Below are 19269 nucleotides of genomic sequence, written 5' to 3'. Positions count from 1 at the left end.
CTGCTTTCGGGCGAAGATGAGTCTTGGCTACTGAAGCTGGATTTTCTTTCACGGTAACGTACGAAGGAATCCAGTTTACCTTCCTTTGTCACTTCACTCGGTTCGTGATAGTTACTTCGTTGTTGCGGATAACCGTAGTCCCAAATAATTCTATCTTCCGTAGATGATGAATGTCTTTTGGTTTCCGAACAAACACTTTTCACTATCCTGGCAGTAATCGCCAAAAATGTCACGTAAAATAAAAAGCAGGAGGCTCGAACGAAAAGAAAAAATTAAGATAACAAAAAAACAAGAGAATTTATTTCTGAATTTACACTGACTGCGATTTTGTTCTGAGCTCCAGCCGTGACTTTCCAAGACTGAAGCTCTTACAATTTGACTTTCGGTAACATCTGTTTCTTCTTTGTTTGTCATCCCTCAATATCCCCACTACCCTGTAGGCGTACGTGACCGTTGTCACACTTCTAGGACGTTCGGTGGAAGGACCGTTAGGATACAGATGACTCATTAGGCACTTCGGCGATATACATTGTCGCCAAGGCCGCCACATCTCTATCTCCATCATCGGTCCATCGGATTTGAAGTATGCCGGTCGTGACAAGAGCAAGGTCGTTCAAGATGAAATCCTCGGCCCTTGTTAAATCGTCTCGGTCGGGGTCGAACAATGCGTTCGCCAGCATCCTCGTTTCTCGGTGATTGCACATAAAGCTGCCATTACTAGAACTTCAGTGGGCGGTAAGCGCTGGTGCTTTTTCCAGTCTCGCGTTCGCGCTTACTCTTACGCACAGTTCGCCGCTGCACTCGCGTGCGTTTGCAGCCGCGTTCATCCGTCCATGTGGCTGCCAGTCGTAGCACGAAGCTCGTTCATCGCGTTTACTCCACTTTTTCGTCGAAACCTTCTGTCCGGGGGTATCGCGATCGACCCGAGATCCGATCGATCGTCTTATCCTTCTGTCCTTTTCGCGAAAGTCGTTCGAATTTCTGTGACGCGCGCGTGGAAAATACTGGCGCGAATCTTCGAGTTAGTGAGAATCTTTGGCTCGAATTTGATGATTCGTTCGCGTGGGAATCGCACGTCGAGGCGTGCGATTGTCGCGATCGCTCTTATCGCTCGCTCCACTTACGTTCCGCTTCGTTCTACCGACTACTAGTTTGCTGCATTCCCGGTTACTTTACTGGTGGTGAATCGTTAATCGACGCGAGTTACCGCCGACGAGTTTGTTACGATACGCAAGTACAGTGGAAAAAGGAGTTTAGCGAAACAGTTTCGTAAAGCTAAACGATTGGACGAATCGAAAGGAATTGGAAGTCGTTCTAAGAATTCTGTTCGAAGACAGCTTTGAGAAGGCGAACGGCGATTGAAAAAAGAAGAAATTGAAAGACGTCGAAGGAAATCGAGAAACGTTCGAATTCAACGAGGCAGTTTCGTACGCCTAGAGAGGATGATCGAAGGAAATTGAGAAAGATTCGTCTGTAATTTAAGATTCTGTATCAATTTGGTATAAATAGGTCGAGCAAATATTCACGGTTAATCTTTTCGATAAAACACTACCTACAAAACCACTGCATTCTATGATTTCATTTCATCTCTGGTGTACCGTAGAATCGTTCCCTTTTCCATTATTTCGATCGATTAAACAACACCCTGTGTATTAAAACCAACGATTCACCTTCGTATTACTTCCGCGCGAGCTACGTGATAAAGCGCGAGACATTGAAAATGTTAGAACGCGAGAGTATCGTCGCATCCGCGTCTATATGACACGGCGTTTCGAAAGCGTTACGAACCGGCGAAATGAAATGAGAATATCGGGTCTGCGAATTAGCTGCTTTCATCGCGATAACTACGTCTACGAGTGAACGAGCATGCCTGGCGAGTTTTGGGTAGCCAGAAAATCCTATTGAAATTTCGATCAAAGCGCGCGAGACATGACGCGATCGAAACTTCCCAGTTTTCTCCTCGCCACGTGGCTGCTCGGCACGATCGCTACTAAGTCGCGAATGAGCGACTTTCTGCAAAGCTTGCAGGAGTACGAGATCGTTTACCCTCGAGTGATCCCGAATGAGAGCGCGCGGAACAGAAAATCGACCCACGAATACCGAGAAACTTGGCGCGAGTATCTCCACCAAGAGCCGGTGTTCCTCGAGATCAGCAACTGGACCTTAAGGACCATGGCCAACGATCGATTGATACTGTCGTCGAATTTCACCGTGAATTGGGTGCGTCAGGGTAAAACCAAGTCCGAGCGACGTAACGCCAAGGCGAACTGCGATCTTCGACAAGGCAGCTTGGAAGGAGACGCGAGTTCCTTCGTTGTCGTGACGATATGCGAAGAAGAAGTGTACGCCTTGATGTTGATCGGGCAGAGATCGTTCTTCGTTCAGCCGCTGACGAATGGCCAGCATGTGATGTTTCAGCCGAAAAACGAAAAGTGGTGGTCGATCAGGAATAATTCGAGCTTCGTGTCTGTGAATCCGGAAAATCCTGCAGGTGAGAAGGATCGTTATCGCGATGGCTTTTCATCTTTCGTTAGACGGTTGGATGTAGGTGATTGGTTGATCGATTTACCGACTTCCTTGCCAATTATGTTATAAGCTTCTTACTTTGCGATCCGCCGTTAATTGCTTCTTCTATTCTAAAATTGACTCTGATCGTGATACTGTAAGAACTGATAGCGTCGATATGATAATACCATACATAGAGTATGAGAGTAATCGTAGTACAAACGAATATATATATATTCGGTTTAATAAATTTAATTTAATAAATTTAAACCGTCAAACAGGAAGGGCTTAATCTGCAGGCAAAAAGAAGAAAAAGAAATAATCATTTACAAAGCGAACGACCATTAGCTAATTCCAATTTGAAAATATAGCTAAAGTCAAAGTCATTTTGAACAAATATTTCCTGTACGCGTTACCGTTTGGCATGGACGAACGTCTCGGACGTTGATGTCCGTACATTTATATATATGTCGGATAGAAGTCAGGATTAAGGAGATGGGCGTTTAATGAATTTTCATTAGGGTTGGCCATTGCCGTGATACGATGGAGAGTTTATTAGCACAGACTTATTAACAAGATTAGGCACTCGTAGCACTAGTGATAATGACCTTAGGTTCGAAACGAATCCGCAGTCCACGGGACTCTTTTATTCTTTACTCGTAGGCAACGCCTAGGTGGTACTCTCAGTTAGCCCGCGAAGTAAGCACTCTATCGAAATGATATCTTAGTCGATGAAATCGTACTCGAAGCTCTCACGATGACACTGTCTAGGAAAAACTGCCCCACTCTCTAGCGACACCAGGTCTTTTATATTCGTGGAGACAAGTCTTCGTTCAGAGAGTGAGGGAAATTGCCGTTGTTGTTAATTAGTCAGTCTTTGGAAGTGTCCTTCACGGAAAAGACTGTTTGCCTATTTTCGTTAATCAAGGTTTAAGGTTTATGACGGGTCGATGTTTTGCGAATATGTCTCGACAACCGGCAATCGACCTACCCATAGAATAGGGTCTGCTTATGACGAGCCATGAGACAGAAACCGTTAGTATGCTTACTGTCAAGTGCCGTTACAACTATTTCTTTTTATGGAGGGCTATAGACTTTTTCATGACTTTGTTAGAAAAACGTTCGTCCCTTGACCGCGGCTACGTTCGGTGACTGGTTGTCACCTCGAACCCAAACTCATTCTCATAGATTGCAGGCAATTACAATCGGGCTGAAGGACGGTGATTGTTTAACTACGGCTATGGTGAAATCCAAACTACAATATTAGGGGTTTTTCCCCGGTTTCAACGGAAGGCTCCGGTGTCGGAGCCTTATATATATATGTCGGAGATGAAAGAGCACCGGAGCCTTCTCCTCGGAACTTTGGGAAGACACCTAGTACTGTAATTTAGATTTCACCATAGCCGTATTAAGAAAACCGTTGTCATTCGATCCGACTGTACTTATTCGAGATTTATGATAGTGAGCTCGGGCTCGAGGCGACAACCAGTCGCCGAACGTAGTCGCGGTCAAGGGGATGAACGTTTTGTTTAACCAAGGCAGGAAGTAACTCTATAACTCTCCTTAAAAGAAATGCTTGGGACAGGGTGCGATGGTAAATGTCTCAATGGTTTCTGTCCCGTGGCTCGCCACACGCAGACTATGCTTCGAGTAAGACGATTACCAGATGTTGATGCGTCTCCACAGTACATGTTCGGCTAGCCCGAGGACCCGCTATAAATCTTAAGATCTATTTAACGAAAGTCCTTCAAACCGACAAACAGCCTTTGTTCCGACTACGGGAAAATTGGAGAAATCTATCCTTCCACGAACGACGCTTCCCGCTAGCAACTTTTCCCAAGGACAGCTAATATCTTTCTCTAACCACCAACATGGAAATTGACCAATTAACAGTAACTCCAATTTCCCTCACTTTCCGAATGAAGACTTTTCTTCACGAATCCGATGATCTCGTGCCCTTAGACACACCCATCATAGTTTTCCTCGACAGCGTCACCGTGATGGAGAGACACACTTTCGTACGATTTGAACGACGATACAAGTAATTCTCCGGTACGTAGTGCTTGTTCTGTGGCGACCTGAATATAACTTAGACTTCCACGAAATATACACGTTCGACATCCCGTTGACCGCGGATTCGTTACCGGACCCGAGGCCATTGTCATAGCGCCGCCAGTATCTAACATTGTGATTAGTTACCAACGCTGTAATACCACTCACTTGTGCCAATAAACTCTACCATTGTTACACCGCATCGATGGCCAATATCAACGAAGATTCATCGAACACCTCCACCCCCAATCCTATCGTCCAGCCGACATATACATATGTCGGAGATGAAAGAACACCGGAACCTTCCCTTTGGAACTTTGGGAAGACCCCTAGTATTGTAATTTAGATTTCACCATAGCCGTATTAAGAAACTGTTGTCATTCGATCCGACTGTATTTATTTGAGATTTATGATAGTGAGCTCGGACTCGAGGCGACAATCAGTCGCCGAACGTAGCCGCGGTCAAAGGGATGAACGTTTTGTCTAACAAAGGCATGAAGTAATTCTATAGCTCTCCTTAAAAGAAATACTTGGGACAGGGCACGAGGGTAAACATTTCAACGATTTCTGTCCCGTGGCTCGCCACACGCAGACTTTGTCCTTCGGGTAAGATGATTGCCAGATGCCAACGCATCTTCACAGTATATGTTTAGCTGGGCGAGGACCCGCTACGAATATTAAGTTTCAATTATACAAAGTCTCTCAAATAGACAAATAGCCTGTGCTCCAACTACGGGAAGATAAGAGAAATCTATCCTTCCACGAACGACGCTTCCCGCTAGCAACTTTTCCCAAGGACAGCTAATATCTTTCTCTAACCACCAACATGGAAATTGACCAATTAACAGCAACGTCAATTTCCCTCACCCTTCGAACGAAGACTTTTCTCCGCGAATCCGATGATCTCGTGCCCTTAGGCACACCCATCATAGTTTTCTTCGACAGCGTCACCGCGACGGAGAGTCACTCTCTAGTGCGATCTCATCAGTAATCGACCTGTCTTTCGTATACGTAATAATTGCCCCTTTCTCTAACGTACAGTGTAACTTAGACGCTAACGAAGGGTAAAGTTCGTCATCCCTTTGACCGCGGATTCGTTATTGAGCCTAGGATCATTGTCATTAGCTTCTCGAGTATCTAATTATCGCGATTACTTGTCCAATTCCATCATAGTCATATTTGCACTAGTAAATATCTCCTCTATTGCATAATGATCACGTCTAGCGCCAATAGGGATTCGTTTCACGCCTTTAACCCTAACTCTAATCTTAACGCCAACCCGACATATATATGCATTTCTGATAATCATTTTCAACTCGCACAGGAAAGAAACATCACTGAGGCTACCGTGAATTAAATTCGCGTATCAAGTAACAGGATAGATACGATTCATACGAAGCTTTGCGTCGTTATTCGAGGTAGGAAAAGCTTTAGCAGTGATATCGGGAATAGCGAAACTACGAAATCATCGCTGTCGTCGAGACAGAAATTGCTGCGAATATCGCGGAAAGCAGAGCGACGGTAAAGAGTATTACAGGAAAAAGTTGTTCGGAATATTAGCCTTGGCAAACATATTTCAAAGCCGTTGAATATGGCGAGATTGTCCGCTTTGTAAATATTTACCGAAAAACATGTCGTACGAAGCTGGGCAATAAACGCGTTTTTCCACAGTTACAAACAAGTATCGTACGTATGAAACAAGTAACGACGAATTTTCCATTTCACAGCACGCGACAATTGACCGTATTATCAGCGTTTCGTCAGAGTTTCAAGAACTGCGTTCTCTTTTCTGTATTTATGGTTTCGCAACTGTAAAACGGAAGGTTTATTCTGGAGATGCGAGTTCGCGTGAACAACTAGCGCAACGAGTAAAAACACGCGGTTTTTGCAACTCGATCGAATTGTTAGCAACTGTGTGTACGAGATCGTATTACTCCCATCGTTGATCGATGTCAGGCTTCTATCCGACCACACGGACAACGTTCTCCAACGAACAATCAAACATACCAGATAATAATTATTCATTGTATCATTATTGTAGCTATTAACGACACGGGCTTGTTGTCGCATGATAAAAAGCATGCAACTGCGCTGACACGATAATACAGCGAACTTTTGCACGCTGCGATGGAAAACGCGTCGTCACCTGTTTCGTACGAACGATACTCGTTTGTAATTCTGTAAAGAAACGTCCGTTGACGAACATTATATAAAGTTCTTCCTTCTTCTTCTTCTTCTTGTCTGTAAATCAACTCCTTACAATTTGACGGTTTAAATTTGGCACACCCCGTATATACAGGATGCAACGGAACAACGTCTGAAAGCGAGAACAACGCGAATCCTTGTGGAAAAATGAAGAAAAAGTATAGGATAAAACGTTCTCATTTTCGATTTGGAGAATCGAGTCTGAAAATTTATCAAGTATACTCGAACTGTATCTGAATATCGGTTCGAATAATAAATTTATTTAATTATATAATTAATTTATTACAAAGGAAATACAATCTGGATGTGAATGTTAAATGGAAACAAATTTTGCTAAGTTGAAAATCGATCGTATCGTAATTACCACGACTCGTTGTTTACAGATTAAAAATCTGTTTTACGAATACGAGGAGCTATATATCTACTATTATTAATCAATTTTTATGAAAAATTTCGTACGATGCGCGGATAAATTCTAATTTGATAAATTGTTGGAAACGTGGAAAATTGAATGCAATAAAATTACGTGGCACGGTTTACACGGTTGCAACTTTATGACCCACTTAGGTCAAGTAGCAATGAAATTTATTGCATATATCGGAAATTCAAGGCACGTAATTGGCAGTTTATAAACAAATTATTTGTTCTCTTAATTAAATTTCCCGCGTCGAAAGCTGTGAAACGTTTTTGTATCGAAATCGAAGAATCCAACATCGCGATCCTATGAATCGAAGAATGCGACGTAAATGTTCGAAGTATGGTTGAGAAACGATAGAAAATTCCAAGTGTTACGCTGTATTTCTCGTTCGATTTAAATCGAAATTTTAATGAGGAACAGCGCCGATTGATATTTAAAAGTGAAACGGTTAAGAGCAACGATACAGGTTTTGTTAAAAGCAATTGGTCTATTTACCTCGCTGTTTAAACAGGTTTGTTTGACGTTACTTTGGTCAATTTCCATTGACACTTTTATAGATAGCATTCTTTTTTACGGATGGAAAGCCGTCTGATGGAAATTTGTCTGAAATGTCCGTCGTAAAATTGCATTTTCGCGGGCAACAGAAAACAATGGAATTTTGTACAAAAGCGCAATACTTTAATTAGCGCAAAATTCCATTTTCCCCGCTGGGAAATTGAATTTTCTATTAAAGCGTGATACGTTTAATCAGCGGTGGCGTAATTTCAACAAACTAACAACTGGAATATTGACTTGTCACAATTTTGTGACACCGTATATGTCGTTGATACGTTCCAGTCTGGTCGTATTTACAATTTCAGAAATTTTGCAACTATTTTTTCATTTTATCCGTAACGAGAATAGCGAAGATAAGACAGGCAAACGTGGTAAAACGTTGATAATTCGGTTACAGGGAAATCGAATAAATTTGAAGTTGAAGAAAGTCGAAACGAAGCAAACGCGATTCCTTAAGCCACGATGTTCAGGGATTTTATAATCTTTCCGGTGACGTCTTCGACGTGGAATACCCAGAAGCTGAGAAATTGATTCTGTACGATGAAAAAGACGATGTCTCCACAGAATACAACGATACAATAGTGGAAGAATTATCGATCGACGTAAATCCTGTTGAGAAATGCTCAGTTGGTATGACCGCTAGTTACTAAAAGGTTACTAGGGTTATGTTGGTACGACTCCTAACGACGCTCTTTTGCCATAGGAGTCGACCACGCCTTAATTGCTAAGACGCATTGGGAGAGTTTAGACGTTTGCTGTGTGATTTGGTGTTTTGTATAAGAGAGAAAATAAAAGGTGTGATAACCAATCCGAGTGGATCCGAGATTGATTATCAACCCCAACCTATATAAAATAACAAATCCCGAGGAAATTGGATACTTCTCTGGTCCTAAATGGCAAAGGAACAGATTATCAAGTAAGTCAAATATTTCTCCAAATGCCATTCTTGTACAATCGTTGCTTTTCTACTTACCACGTACAATATAGCGGTTAATAAATTAACGAATCATCGAATATTACTGAAAGAAAGAAATTGTACTGATATTCCAATCTATCGTGTACAAAAGTAATAATAACAGCATGTAATATAAGAATAGCTTATCTTCAGCCTTAAAAGGAACTCGGTTTACAATTATTCTCCCTATTGCGTTCCACTCTCGCTTGATCTTCTACACGTTCATCTATATTTCGCTGTTTTTAATTTATTTTATTATTCCCTGTCTATTACACATATGTATATTGTCCATTGCACGAATCTTTATCTATCTTGCCTAATTTAATGTAAAAAAATAGAAAAATAGAAAAATTTGCTGGAGGAATACGTTTACCAAAATTTGTCAAGAATTTTAAAGAAATTTGCAGGATGAAATTCACGGTGATACCGAATTGATATTTTTGAAATTATACTTTTGAAATAATTATTTATATCATAATAATTATTCCACGAATACTTGCTCGTAGATATTAATTTATGCTTTTAATAATCATGCGTTTAAGCTATCAAGTCGAGTCGAGTAGACTTTCTAATTTCGTGGAAGATAAGTCGATTTCTAAGATAAGTCATTTCATAGAGAAAAGACCAGCTGCTAAGGATTCGCCGCCACGATGGCTAGAGCTTGGAATAGCTGCTGATTACTCCGTGGAAGAATTTCATGGAATTCGAGTACAGCAATATATGTTGGCTCTTTTAAACATCGTAAGTAATACCAAACGAAATTCTGTTATTATACTTAGATATAGAATACCTCCTCCTACATATGTACGCAAGCAACCGGGAAACATAGGGCAGAGTTATGCGTATCTCTGTATTTTCAAGGTACGCTACTTGCTTTCAAACATCTCGATCGTATATTCGGATGGAAGCTCTGTATTTTCTGTTTACACTGTTCAAAGCTTACACGTATCTTTTAGAAAGTTCAGCGAATAATTTATCCGGAATGGAATTTTGTAATCGATTAATTTCAGCCATTCGGTAATTGGTTTTCCAATGCTGTTGAGATTAATAACGTACATTTCCTAAGATAAATATAACGAATAAAATTAATTTTTTAGGAAAATTATATAAGATACGATGTATTTACGAGAGTTTTGAATAATAATTTATTTGTAAGGCTGTAATACTGTTTTAACGCCTGTTACATTTTCGTACGTATTTTAATCCTAGGTCAGTGCAATTTACATGGACCCATCGCTCGAATCCAACATGATTCTAGTGATCGTACGAATGATTTTATACGCGGAAAAACGAGACGTTATGGTAAGCGATTTCCATTAAATTAAATCATTTAACTAAAGTAGTAACTATCTGAGATACGCATATGCGAGTGTCAATTATTTTATTTTCTACTTATCTGTACAGTGTATGGTATATAAATTATATAGGTCAAAATATCTGCGCATGACGTTCTAGATCGATAAAATGCAACGAGTTCCATTTTGTTAAATTGGACAACCGTGAACGATCCCTTGAAAACAAATTTCCAAACAAACAATTTTCACGGATCATTGACAAACCTCGCATTTATCGTGTATCCGAAATATCTGTATAATCGACTATTAAACCTTTTTCATCTCTTAAGAATCTTAATTTAATGTTATAGACCTATGATAATATCATTGATATACGACACTTGCGATTCCTTTTACTTTTCTTTTTCTGCTATTCTTCTCTGCTGTTGAATCAACATTTCAACATTTTTCAGGAAGATTAAAATACTAATAGCGTTACAAGTTACATTTGATTACAATCAACAACACGATTACTTGCACATATATTTATTATCATTGACGAATATTTATATATAGTATATAATGCATGATGTAATAATAAATATAATATATTCGTAATATTTGCTAGCTTTTATTAAGAAAATATTAAACGTTGTCGTAGGTCCGCCGTGGCGATGCCAGACGATCTCTCGAGAACGTGAACAAATGGAACAGAAAGATGCTGTCCTCGAAGGACGTAAATCACGATGTTGCTGTATGGTTGACGCGATTAGATATAGGAGGTCCTTCCGGTTACGCACCTGTGTCAGGAGTATGCTATCCCGCGAGATCGTGCGCGTTAAATCGAGACGAAGGCTTGACCAGCACCTTTATCATCGCTCACGAAGTAGCACACATGTGAGTGTCCCACATGTTGGGATATCGTTGGCAAACTGAAATATTTATAACTGGCCTAGGTATTTACGCAGAGACCCTGTGCTATTTATTTATGCAAATACGTACTTTTACGAGAATAATTTGAAAAATGAAATCTCCATAGGAGAACTTATTATCTTTACCGAATATCACAACGAGTACTGTACTTTGAATCTGCCATAGATTTTTGCGTATTATGTGCGTTCTTGCATTCCTCCTTTCACCTACGATGGCTCTTAAACAAGAAACGATATCGTAACGAGAAATACAACTTAGCTGAGCGTCCACTTTGGTTCCACTAGTGTTGTCCCATACGACTTTGTGTTTGACCTCGCTATTAGGGGACTTTTTACCCAACGTTTCCTTCATCGCCTTCACTACCTTCGATTTATCGAACTTGAGACTTAAACTGGCCGTTACTAAATCTTTCGGCTTCTTCGACATCGGTTGGTGTCTCTTCGTGAACCAATTCGACGGTGCCATAAAGGTCGAAATAGCGGCTTTCGAGGATCCGCTAAGCTTACTTTTAGCTCCGTGCAATGTCGACACGTCGAAGCTATTGGAACGGAAGCTCTTCGATCGACTTCCTTTCTGTTCGGTCGTTTTTCCGGGCCAGTTTGATTTGCTATCGTCCCGGGAACTCGGCGCTTCCTCGCCGCATCGGTTGATTTCCATCGCGGAAGACGCTAACGAGCTTACGATCGATATCAGATCCGTATTAGAGCAGACAATGCCCGCAGCACCGGAAACGGATGCACTCGCGGCTCTTGGCAGTTCCGAGACGCGCTTTCGGAGAGAAGACGTCGGCGAAACCGACGGAGTAGGCATTTCAGAGAATCGCTGTTGAGTGTAACGTTGAGCGGAACTGTTACCCTCCAGCGGCTGTATTTCGTACACTTGCTCCGTCGACGTCCTGTACATCCTTAAGCGCACCTGGCAAACGGATTGCTTTTATTCGAAAGACAGTTTCTTTTTTATCATAATTCGTGCGTTATGATACATGTTTCGATGATTGAGCCGTTAAGCGTGACAAAGCGATGGAATTGTTTTGTACAGAAATTCTGGTTCTAAAATTATGTTAGGGATTCTAGGGCGTAATAACATCTTGGAACGCAAAGTTATCGATGTGTCGATGAAAGTTAAGCGAGCTTTATCGAAGCACACGTTCGAGTCTTTGAACGATTGCTAGGAATACGCGTAATGTTCTTTTCTGTGAGCTGAAAAGTTGAACGACTATAAAAGGCGTTTGTAGAGGATTTGAAAGCGGAAGAAGAGGCAGATTATTTAATACATAATATCTTCCTTTATAATATATCTATTATCCTAATAATTAGATGAACGTAATACAAATGTTTAGAATCAGAAATTATCTGTTTATATAGAGATCTGTTTGATGCAAGATCTAAAATCAATCAAATCGGATTGTATGGATTGTGTATTTGTCTGTGTTAATCCTTTGACGTCGATACCAACGATGTATATAGCGAATGGCGGTTATCAGCCAAGATTATGAGCACGTACGCAAACAGACTATAATATTTTGCAAGAATGAAATGTCTTGGTATGGTACGCTTTAATCTATCTATCCAAGTCAAAATAAGTATAAAAATCGCGTGGCAATCAACATATTAAAAAAAAAAAAAAAAAAAAAAAAAAAGGAGAAACAGATGCTTCTATTTATATTCATATTAAAATGATACATATTTGTAATTTTCTGGTAAACTATATCGGTACTCGCATGAAAGTAGATATAGTCATTGAGATTGTGGCACTTTAAATCTCAAATTTAATTCTTCAACACGTTGAGTGTTTAGGTGTTTAGGTGTTTAGGTGTTTAGGTGTTTAGGTACGCAAATAGACTAGAATATTTTGCAAGAATGAAATGTCTTGGTATGGTACGCTTTAATCTATCTATCCAAGTCAAAATAAGTATAAAAATCGCGTGGCAATCAACATGTTAAAAAAAAAAGAAAAAAAAAAAGAAAAAGAAAAGGAGAAACAGATACTTCTGATTGTTTAGTGCATTTTCATAAAATCTTCTAAATGTTTAATTCTCATAGAATAAAAGGGAGAGCATACGTTTGAATCTCAGCAGATTTTATTAATTCTTTGAAACCATAAATATAATATGAGTATTACATCAACTTTAGTTCATACATGTAACAACATATTATTCTGCACGTAACAGTTACATTTAATGAAACATTTATTTATCCAGTAAATCCATATTCTCTATTAAACGTTCGTTTATTAATAAAACTGCCATAATCGTCCACGCATTGTTCGCTTCCTTAATTATTTTTCAAAGTATAACGATAATCAATGATGCAACAGAAATATCACGTAACATCCCAACAATCTTACATGAGATTTTAGCTGTTTTTACTATACAAATTAAGTCATTATTAAAATAAGTCATTATAATAATATATATATGTCGGAGATGACAGAACACCGGAACCTTCCCTTTGGAACTTTGGGAAGACCCCTAGTATTGAAATTTAGATTTCACCATAGCCGTATTAAGAAACTGTTGTCATTCGATCCGACTGTATTTATTTGAGATTTATGATAGTGAGCTCGGGCTCGAGACGACAATCAGTCGCCGAACGTAGCCGCGGTCAAAGGGATGAATGTTTTGTCTAACAAAGGCATGAATTAATTCTATAGCTCTTCTTAAAAGAAATACTTGGGACAGGGCACGACGGTAAACGTTTCAATGGTTTCTGCCCCGTGGCTCGCCACACGCAGACTTTGTCCTTCGGGTAAGATGATTGCCAGATGCCAACGCATCTTCATAGTATATGTTTAGCTGGGCGAGGATCCGCTACGAATATTAAGTTTCAATTATACAAAGTCTTTCAAATAGACAAATAGCCTGTGCTCCAACTACGGGAAGATAAGAGAAATCTATCCTTCCACGAACGACGCTTCCCGCTAGCAACTTTTCCCAAAGACAGCTAATATCTTTCTCTAACCACCAACATGGAAATTGACCAATTAACAGCAACGTCAATTTCCCTCACCCTTCGAACGAAGACTTTTCTCCGCGAATCCGATGATCTCTTGGTACTCTCATGATCGTGCCCTTAGGCACACCCATCATAGATTTCTTCGACAGCGTCACCGCGACGGAGAGCCACTCTCTCTAGTGCGATCTCATCGGCAATCGACCTGTCTTTCGTATACGTAATAATTGCCCCTTGCTCTAACATACAGTGTAACTTAGACGCTAACGAAGGGTAAAGTTCGTCATCCCGTTGACCGCGGATTCGTTATTGAGCCTAGGATCATTGTCATTTGCTTCTCGAGTATCTAATTATCGCGATTACTTGTCCAATTCCATCATAGTCATATTTGCACTAGTAAATATCTCCTCTATTGCATAACGATCACGTATAGCGCCAATAGGGATTCGTTTCACGCCCTTAAACCTAACTCTAATCTTAACGCCAACCCGACATATATATATGTCGGATTGAAGTCAGGATTATGGAGATGGGCGTTTAATGAATTTTCATTAGAATTAGCCATTGTCGTGATACAATGGAGAGTTTATTAGCACGGGCTTATTAACAAGATTAAGCACTCGTAGCACTAGTGATAATGACCTTAGGTTCGAAACGAATCCGCGGTCACGGGATGGTAAACGTATGTTCTCGCACAGTTCAAGTCTAACTCTTTGTTAACTAGATGTGAGGTATTCACTGGTTGTAAGGTGGCACTGTCATTCGTCTATGAGATCGTACGAAAGACTGAATCTCCGTCTCGACGATGCCGTCGAGGAGAACTATAATGGGTGTGTCTAAGGACATGAGATCCTCGGATTCGTCAACGAAAGCTTTCGTTCCAAAGGCGAGGGAAATTAGCGCTGTTGCTAATTGGTCGATCTCCATATCGGCGTTTTGAAAGAGATGCTGGCCGCCCTTGAGGGGAGGTTGTTGACGGGGGGCAACGCTCGTGGAAGATAGGTTTCTCCTATCTTCCCGTAGTTGCAACAAAGTATATTTGACGGACTTCGCTTGACTAAATCTTAAGATCTATAGCGGGTCCTGACGTTAGCTAAACATACGCCACAAAGGCATGCCGACACCCGGCGATCATCTTACCCGGAGGACAAAATCTGCGTGTGGCGGGCCGCGGGATAGAAACTATTGAAGTATTTACTGCCACGTATCGCTACGACTATTTCTTTTAAGGAGAGGTATAGAGTTACTCTGTGCCTTTGTTAGATAAAACGTTCATCCCTTTGACCGCGGCTACGTTCGGCGACTGATTGTCGCCTCGAGCCCAAGCTCATGATCATAAATCTCGAATAATCGGAGCGGCATTTGTTTAATCTAAGTTACAGAGTTGCGGTATTCCCGCGAATCCAAGGAGGAGTTCCGGTGTTCTTTCATCTCCGACATATATATATATATATATAATATATATATATATATATATATATATAATATATATATATATATATATATATATATATATAGAGAGGTTGCAAGGCATTTATTGCAAACATATGCTTAACGAAAAATTAGTATACAACATTAGTAGTAGTCTCAAACATACAATTAATCGCAGTAAATGTCCTGCGACTCTTACATACATTGTCATACTCGTTTGAAATTGTAATAATACGTTAATCTTGTCACAGTATCGATAGGATATCAAGATATTCTTAATAATATGTCCACAAGGAGTTTGCAGGGATATTCAAATATTTTCGCGAACCACTGTAATTTAGCACAAGAGCAGAAAATTCCAGATTTTTTAGTTCTCGATCAGAGTGAATGTTTATACAAGTAACATTCGCTATCTGTGTCCATATTTACCGAACATTTCTATTAAACCTGCGCCAAGCTCGTAGAATGCCTCAGGTCGTATATGAGATGTCAGTTTTATCAAACGAAACGGGACCAGCTAATGTTTAATCTCGTAAACTGAAGTTGCCAGCAGAAAAGTACGGCTCTATATAGTAATTGGTGAAGACCGTGAAACGCGAAAAATGAGAAAGAATCAAAAGGCGGGGGATATGACGAATCATGGCAATCCATTTTATTTTTTGCAGCCATCGATTAACAGCCAACGTTTAATTTCATTTTTTTCGCAAAACTCAATTAGAATCGTCGCGACAATCGCTAGAAACCGCAGGCAAATCTGCCAACGTATCGATCGTAGCGGACGCCAATCCCTCTGCGTTAAATGAAATAACGAAATTCAAGATGTAAATTTCACGAAACTTTTCCTCTCGGATTTGTTCGCCAGTTGATGCTTCAAATACTACAGAATATAGCTATTTGCTTTTTGCTGGAAAGCTGAGCGCTATTTCGCTTAAACGTGAAACAGCGAGAATTTAAGTATTTCAAAGACACTGTCTATGGAAATCGCTGAAAATTCCAGCCATTTAATTTCACACTGACCTACTCCTGTTTTTTTAAATACTTTAGGAGAGGGCGCTACTCGTTACCATTTTATATAGCCATGAAGCGTTTAATCTTCGAAGGAGGATAATCTTAACAAGATACATCTCGGGGTCGATATTATCGGAGATGAATAAAAGTTTTTCGATTCTTCATATTTGATTTTTTAAGTAGAACTTTCCGTTGATCCTGGCTTGAATCTTCTTCTTTTTCGTGCACCCAAATGCTTATTATTAGATGAGAGCGATAGGAAGGTTTTTCGTGTTTCGCAACATTAAAGACAACAGGAAACGAGCTAATAAAATTGAAGTCACTTAGCCCTTAATATATTTAATATGAGTAATTTTTTAAATATAGCCATCTATTAGCGTGCGTTTGAACTTTGCGTTTTTCTTTTTCGCGCACCTGAACGTTTTTTATTAGACTGAGTGGGACACGTACCTAGGAAGCTTTCCGTGCTTCGCAACTTCAAAGTAAACAAAGGACATTTGACAAAGTCAACAAGCGACGAGTTAATAAAATTGAAGTTAAGATAGACAGAAAGATAATACGTATGTAGTACCTCTGTGGAAGATAATATAAAATGGAAACGTATTTGACGCAACAGAAATATCTTTCTGCAAATATAGGAGACGAGGAATCAATTTAGCAAAATAATTAAATAAAGTTATTGAGTCGCGAATTACACGCATGTAATACCAGATAAAATAACTTTAACTTAATAATCTTTGTTTCTTATATTCTCGTGAATAATAATTCTTTAATCGATAGTTCCATGGATATTTAGAATAATATCTACAAATTATTTAGAAATGCATAAAAATCCACGGTTTGTTTAATCGTATAGATACATACATAGATAGGTTGAAGGTTTATTTTGAAAATTCATTAGAAACCTAAGAAGTGAATTTATGAACTGCACAGGCGGATAAGTTTGAACGCGAGGAAGAGTGTGGTTCTTGAGTTCGATGATTTTTCCAAGTAACAGTCTTAATTCACGTGCGAATGTTAAATTGGAAATCTTTTAAGCTTTACGCAAATTATACACACGGTTTACACAATAAATATTTATAGAGGTGAAAATGATCTTTAAAACAATCCTTCGTATTAAAACCAAATATTTGAGTAATTCTTAAGGCGAAGATCGCGTATACAAACATTGAATATATTACATAGAGGAAACGTTGCAGAGTAACGTAAAATAATGTTCGTGATACAATTAAAGGCCGCGCTTAAACTAACAGTTCGATCGGGAAAATTCATTACCTTTTAAAAATTCAAATCCAATTAAACAGAATCCAACGAAATTGAATTTCCGCTTAAAAATCTTGTACAAGCCTTTAAAAATCAACGTATGTACCTACTTGTCGCTCTACAAATCCTCGCCGCTATAAATTTCCCTGTCTTAAAAGAAGTAGAAGATACAAACTATATAAACCACATAATTTTTATCGCTTTATATCACATTGCTATTGTTGAGGTTATTCGGTATATAAAGAGAGAAAAACGCGTGGATAAAGTGTAAGATACAAAGTATATATTTGACTTGATAATGAAATACAGGAATACAATTTGAGCTGGTCCAGATCCGCACGCTAGCAGTGTTACTTTATGACTGAAAAACCCAGAAGCCAACGTCGCCTGTCTACAGTTTATGGTCTGCCTCCCTGCTATTCTTTTGTCTATGTGCTGTCGATGGCTTCAGCGCTTGAGAAAGCTAAAAAGACCAGATGTGGAGTTTTCCTAGAAGTGGTGACCACTTCAACAGCTATAATACGTTTTATATCACGCGTAATATAGTTTCGTAATATAGTAATATAGTTTCTCAGCCACAGTGGCGTTACAAGGGCGAGACCATACGTGTCTTAATGGCGTTGTTTCGTTGATATTGTCACGTAAAATAAAAAGCAGGAGGCTCGAACGAAAAGAAAAAATTAAGATAACAAAAGAACAAGAGAATTTATTTCTGAATTTACACTGACTGCGATTTTGTTCTGAGCTCCAGCCGTGACTTTCCAAGACTGAAACTCTTACAATTTGACTTTCGGTAACATCTGTTTCTTCTTTGTTTGTCATCCCTCAATATCCCCACTACCCTGTAGGCGTACGTGACCGTTGTCACACTTCTAGGACATTCGGTGGAAGGACCGTTAGGATACAGATGACTCATTAGGCACTTCGGCGATATACATTGTCGCCAAGGCCGCCACATCTCTATCTCCATTATCGGTCCATCGGATTTGAAGTATGCCGGTCGTGACATACCCCCCAGTTTAGATTGATCTTGGTCCTCTAAGATCGTAGTAGAATTGGTTGGATTTGTTTATAAATCGTAATTCCTATCCTGTGAATTTAAGACAACTAACCAAGGGTATTGTTACTAGTGCTAGGGTCAGCATTATCCTGGAAAAAGTACGTTTTCAATCGGTTACCATGTATCTTTTTCTTAATATTGTCGATAGATATAATGTAGTAAGGAGTTTTCACATCATTGATTCTATAGGGTCCTAACCATTCAATGTCCAACTTATCTCTTTTATGGTCATTGTGAATTAAAACAAAGTCTCCTTTCCTAAACACGGTCTGAGTTTTAACAATCTTTCTTTCTTGGTCTCGCTTGTAGCGTTGCTTATTTTGAATAAGTGTTTTGTGAGCTGTTTCCCAATATTTATTTAACTGTTTTTGCCAAAGTGAGTACATATCGTCATAGGTAAATGTGGGGAATTTGGATATTGCGGAAGGTAAGTTCGCTTTTCGCCCAAAAGTCAATTCGAAGGGGGAGAATCCTGTTCCTTCATGTTTTGCAGTGTTGTATCCTAAACAAATGAAATTAAGTACTTCGCCCCATTCTTTGTCATTGTCGTGTAACGCAGTACGAATTAAATCTTTAACCGAGGCATGTGTTCTTTCGAGGAATCCGTTACTCTGTGGGTGAAATGAAGTTGTTTTGACGTGTTTAATTTTAAAGGCCTC

At 39.6% G+C, this 19269-nt stretch overlaps 1 protein-coding gene and 1 long non-coding RNA gene across 2 annotated transcripts in view; one reads left to right on the top strand and one right to left on the bottom strand.

The window, feature by feature from the left end:
• The window catches only part of LOC126914806 (A disintegrin and metalloproteinase with thrombospondin motifs 3-like), a 207860-nt gene that overhangs the window by 131562 nt on the left and 57029 nt on the right, over window positions 1-19269 (top strand). The window contains exons 3-4 of the mRNA XM_050719230.1: window positions 9900-9992; window positions 10626-10861. Coding sequence (XP_050575187.1) covers window positions 9915-9992; window positions 10626-10861 — 314 coding nt within the window. The 5' untranslated portion in view covers window positions 9900-9914. The remainder of the gene's footprint in view (window positions 1-9899; window positions 9993-10625; window positions 10862-19269) is intronic.
• LOC126914890 (uncharacterized) overlaps window positions 13989-19269 on the bottom strand; it is a 53040-nt gene continuing 47759 nt past the window's right edge. Inside the window, exon 2 of the long non-coding RNA XR_007709911.1 lies at window positions 13989-14313. This is a non-coding gene — a long non-coding RNA (uncharacterized LOC126914890). The remainder of the gene's footprint in view (window positions 14314-19269) is intronic.

This window comes from Bombus affinis, chromosome 3 (assembly GCF_024516045.1).
Source record: "Bombus affinis isolate iyBomAffi1 chromosome 3, iyBomAffi1.2, whole genome shotgun sequence".
In the NCBI taxonomy this organism is placed as follows: domain Eukaryota; kingdom Metazoa; phylum Arthropoda; class Insecta; order Hymenoptera; family Apidae; genus Bombus; species Bombus affinis.
Note: the sequence above shows the minus strand (reverse complement) of the source record. Positions and strands in the feature narration are given on the sequence as shown.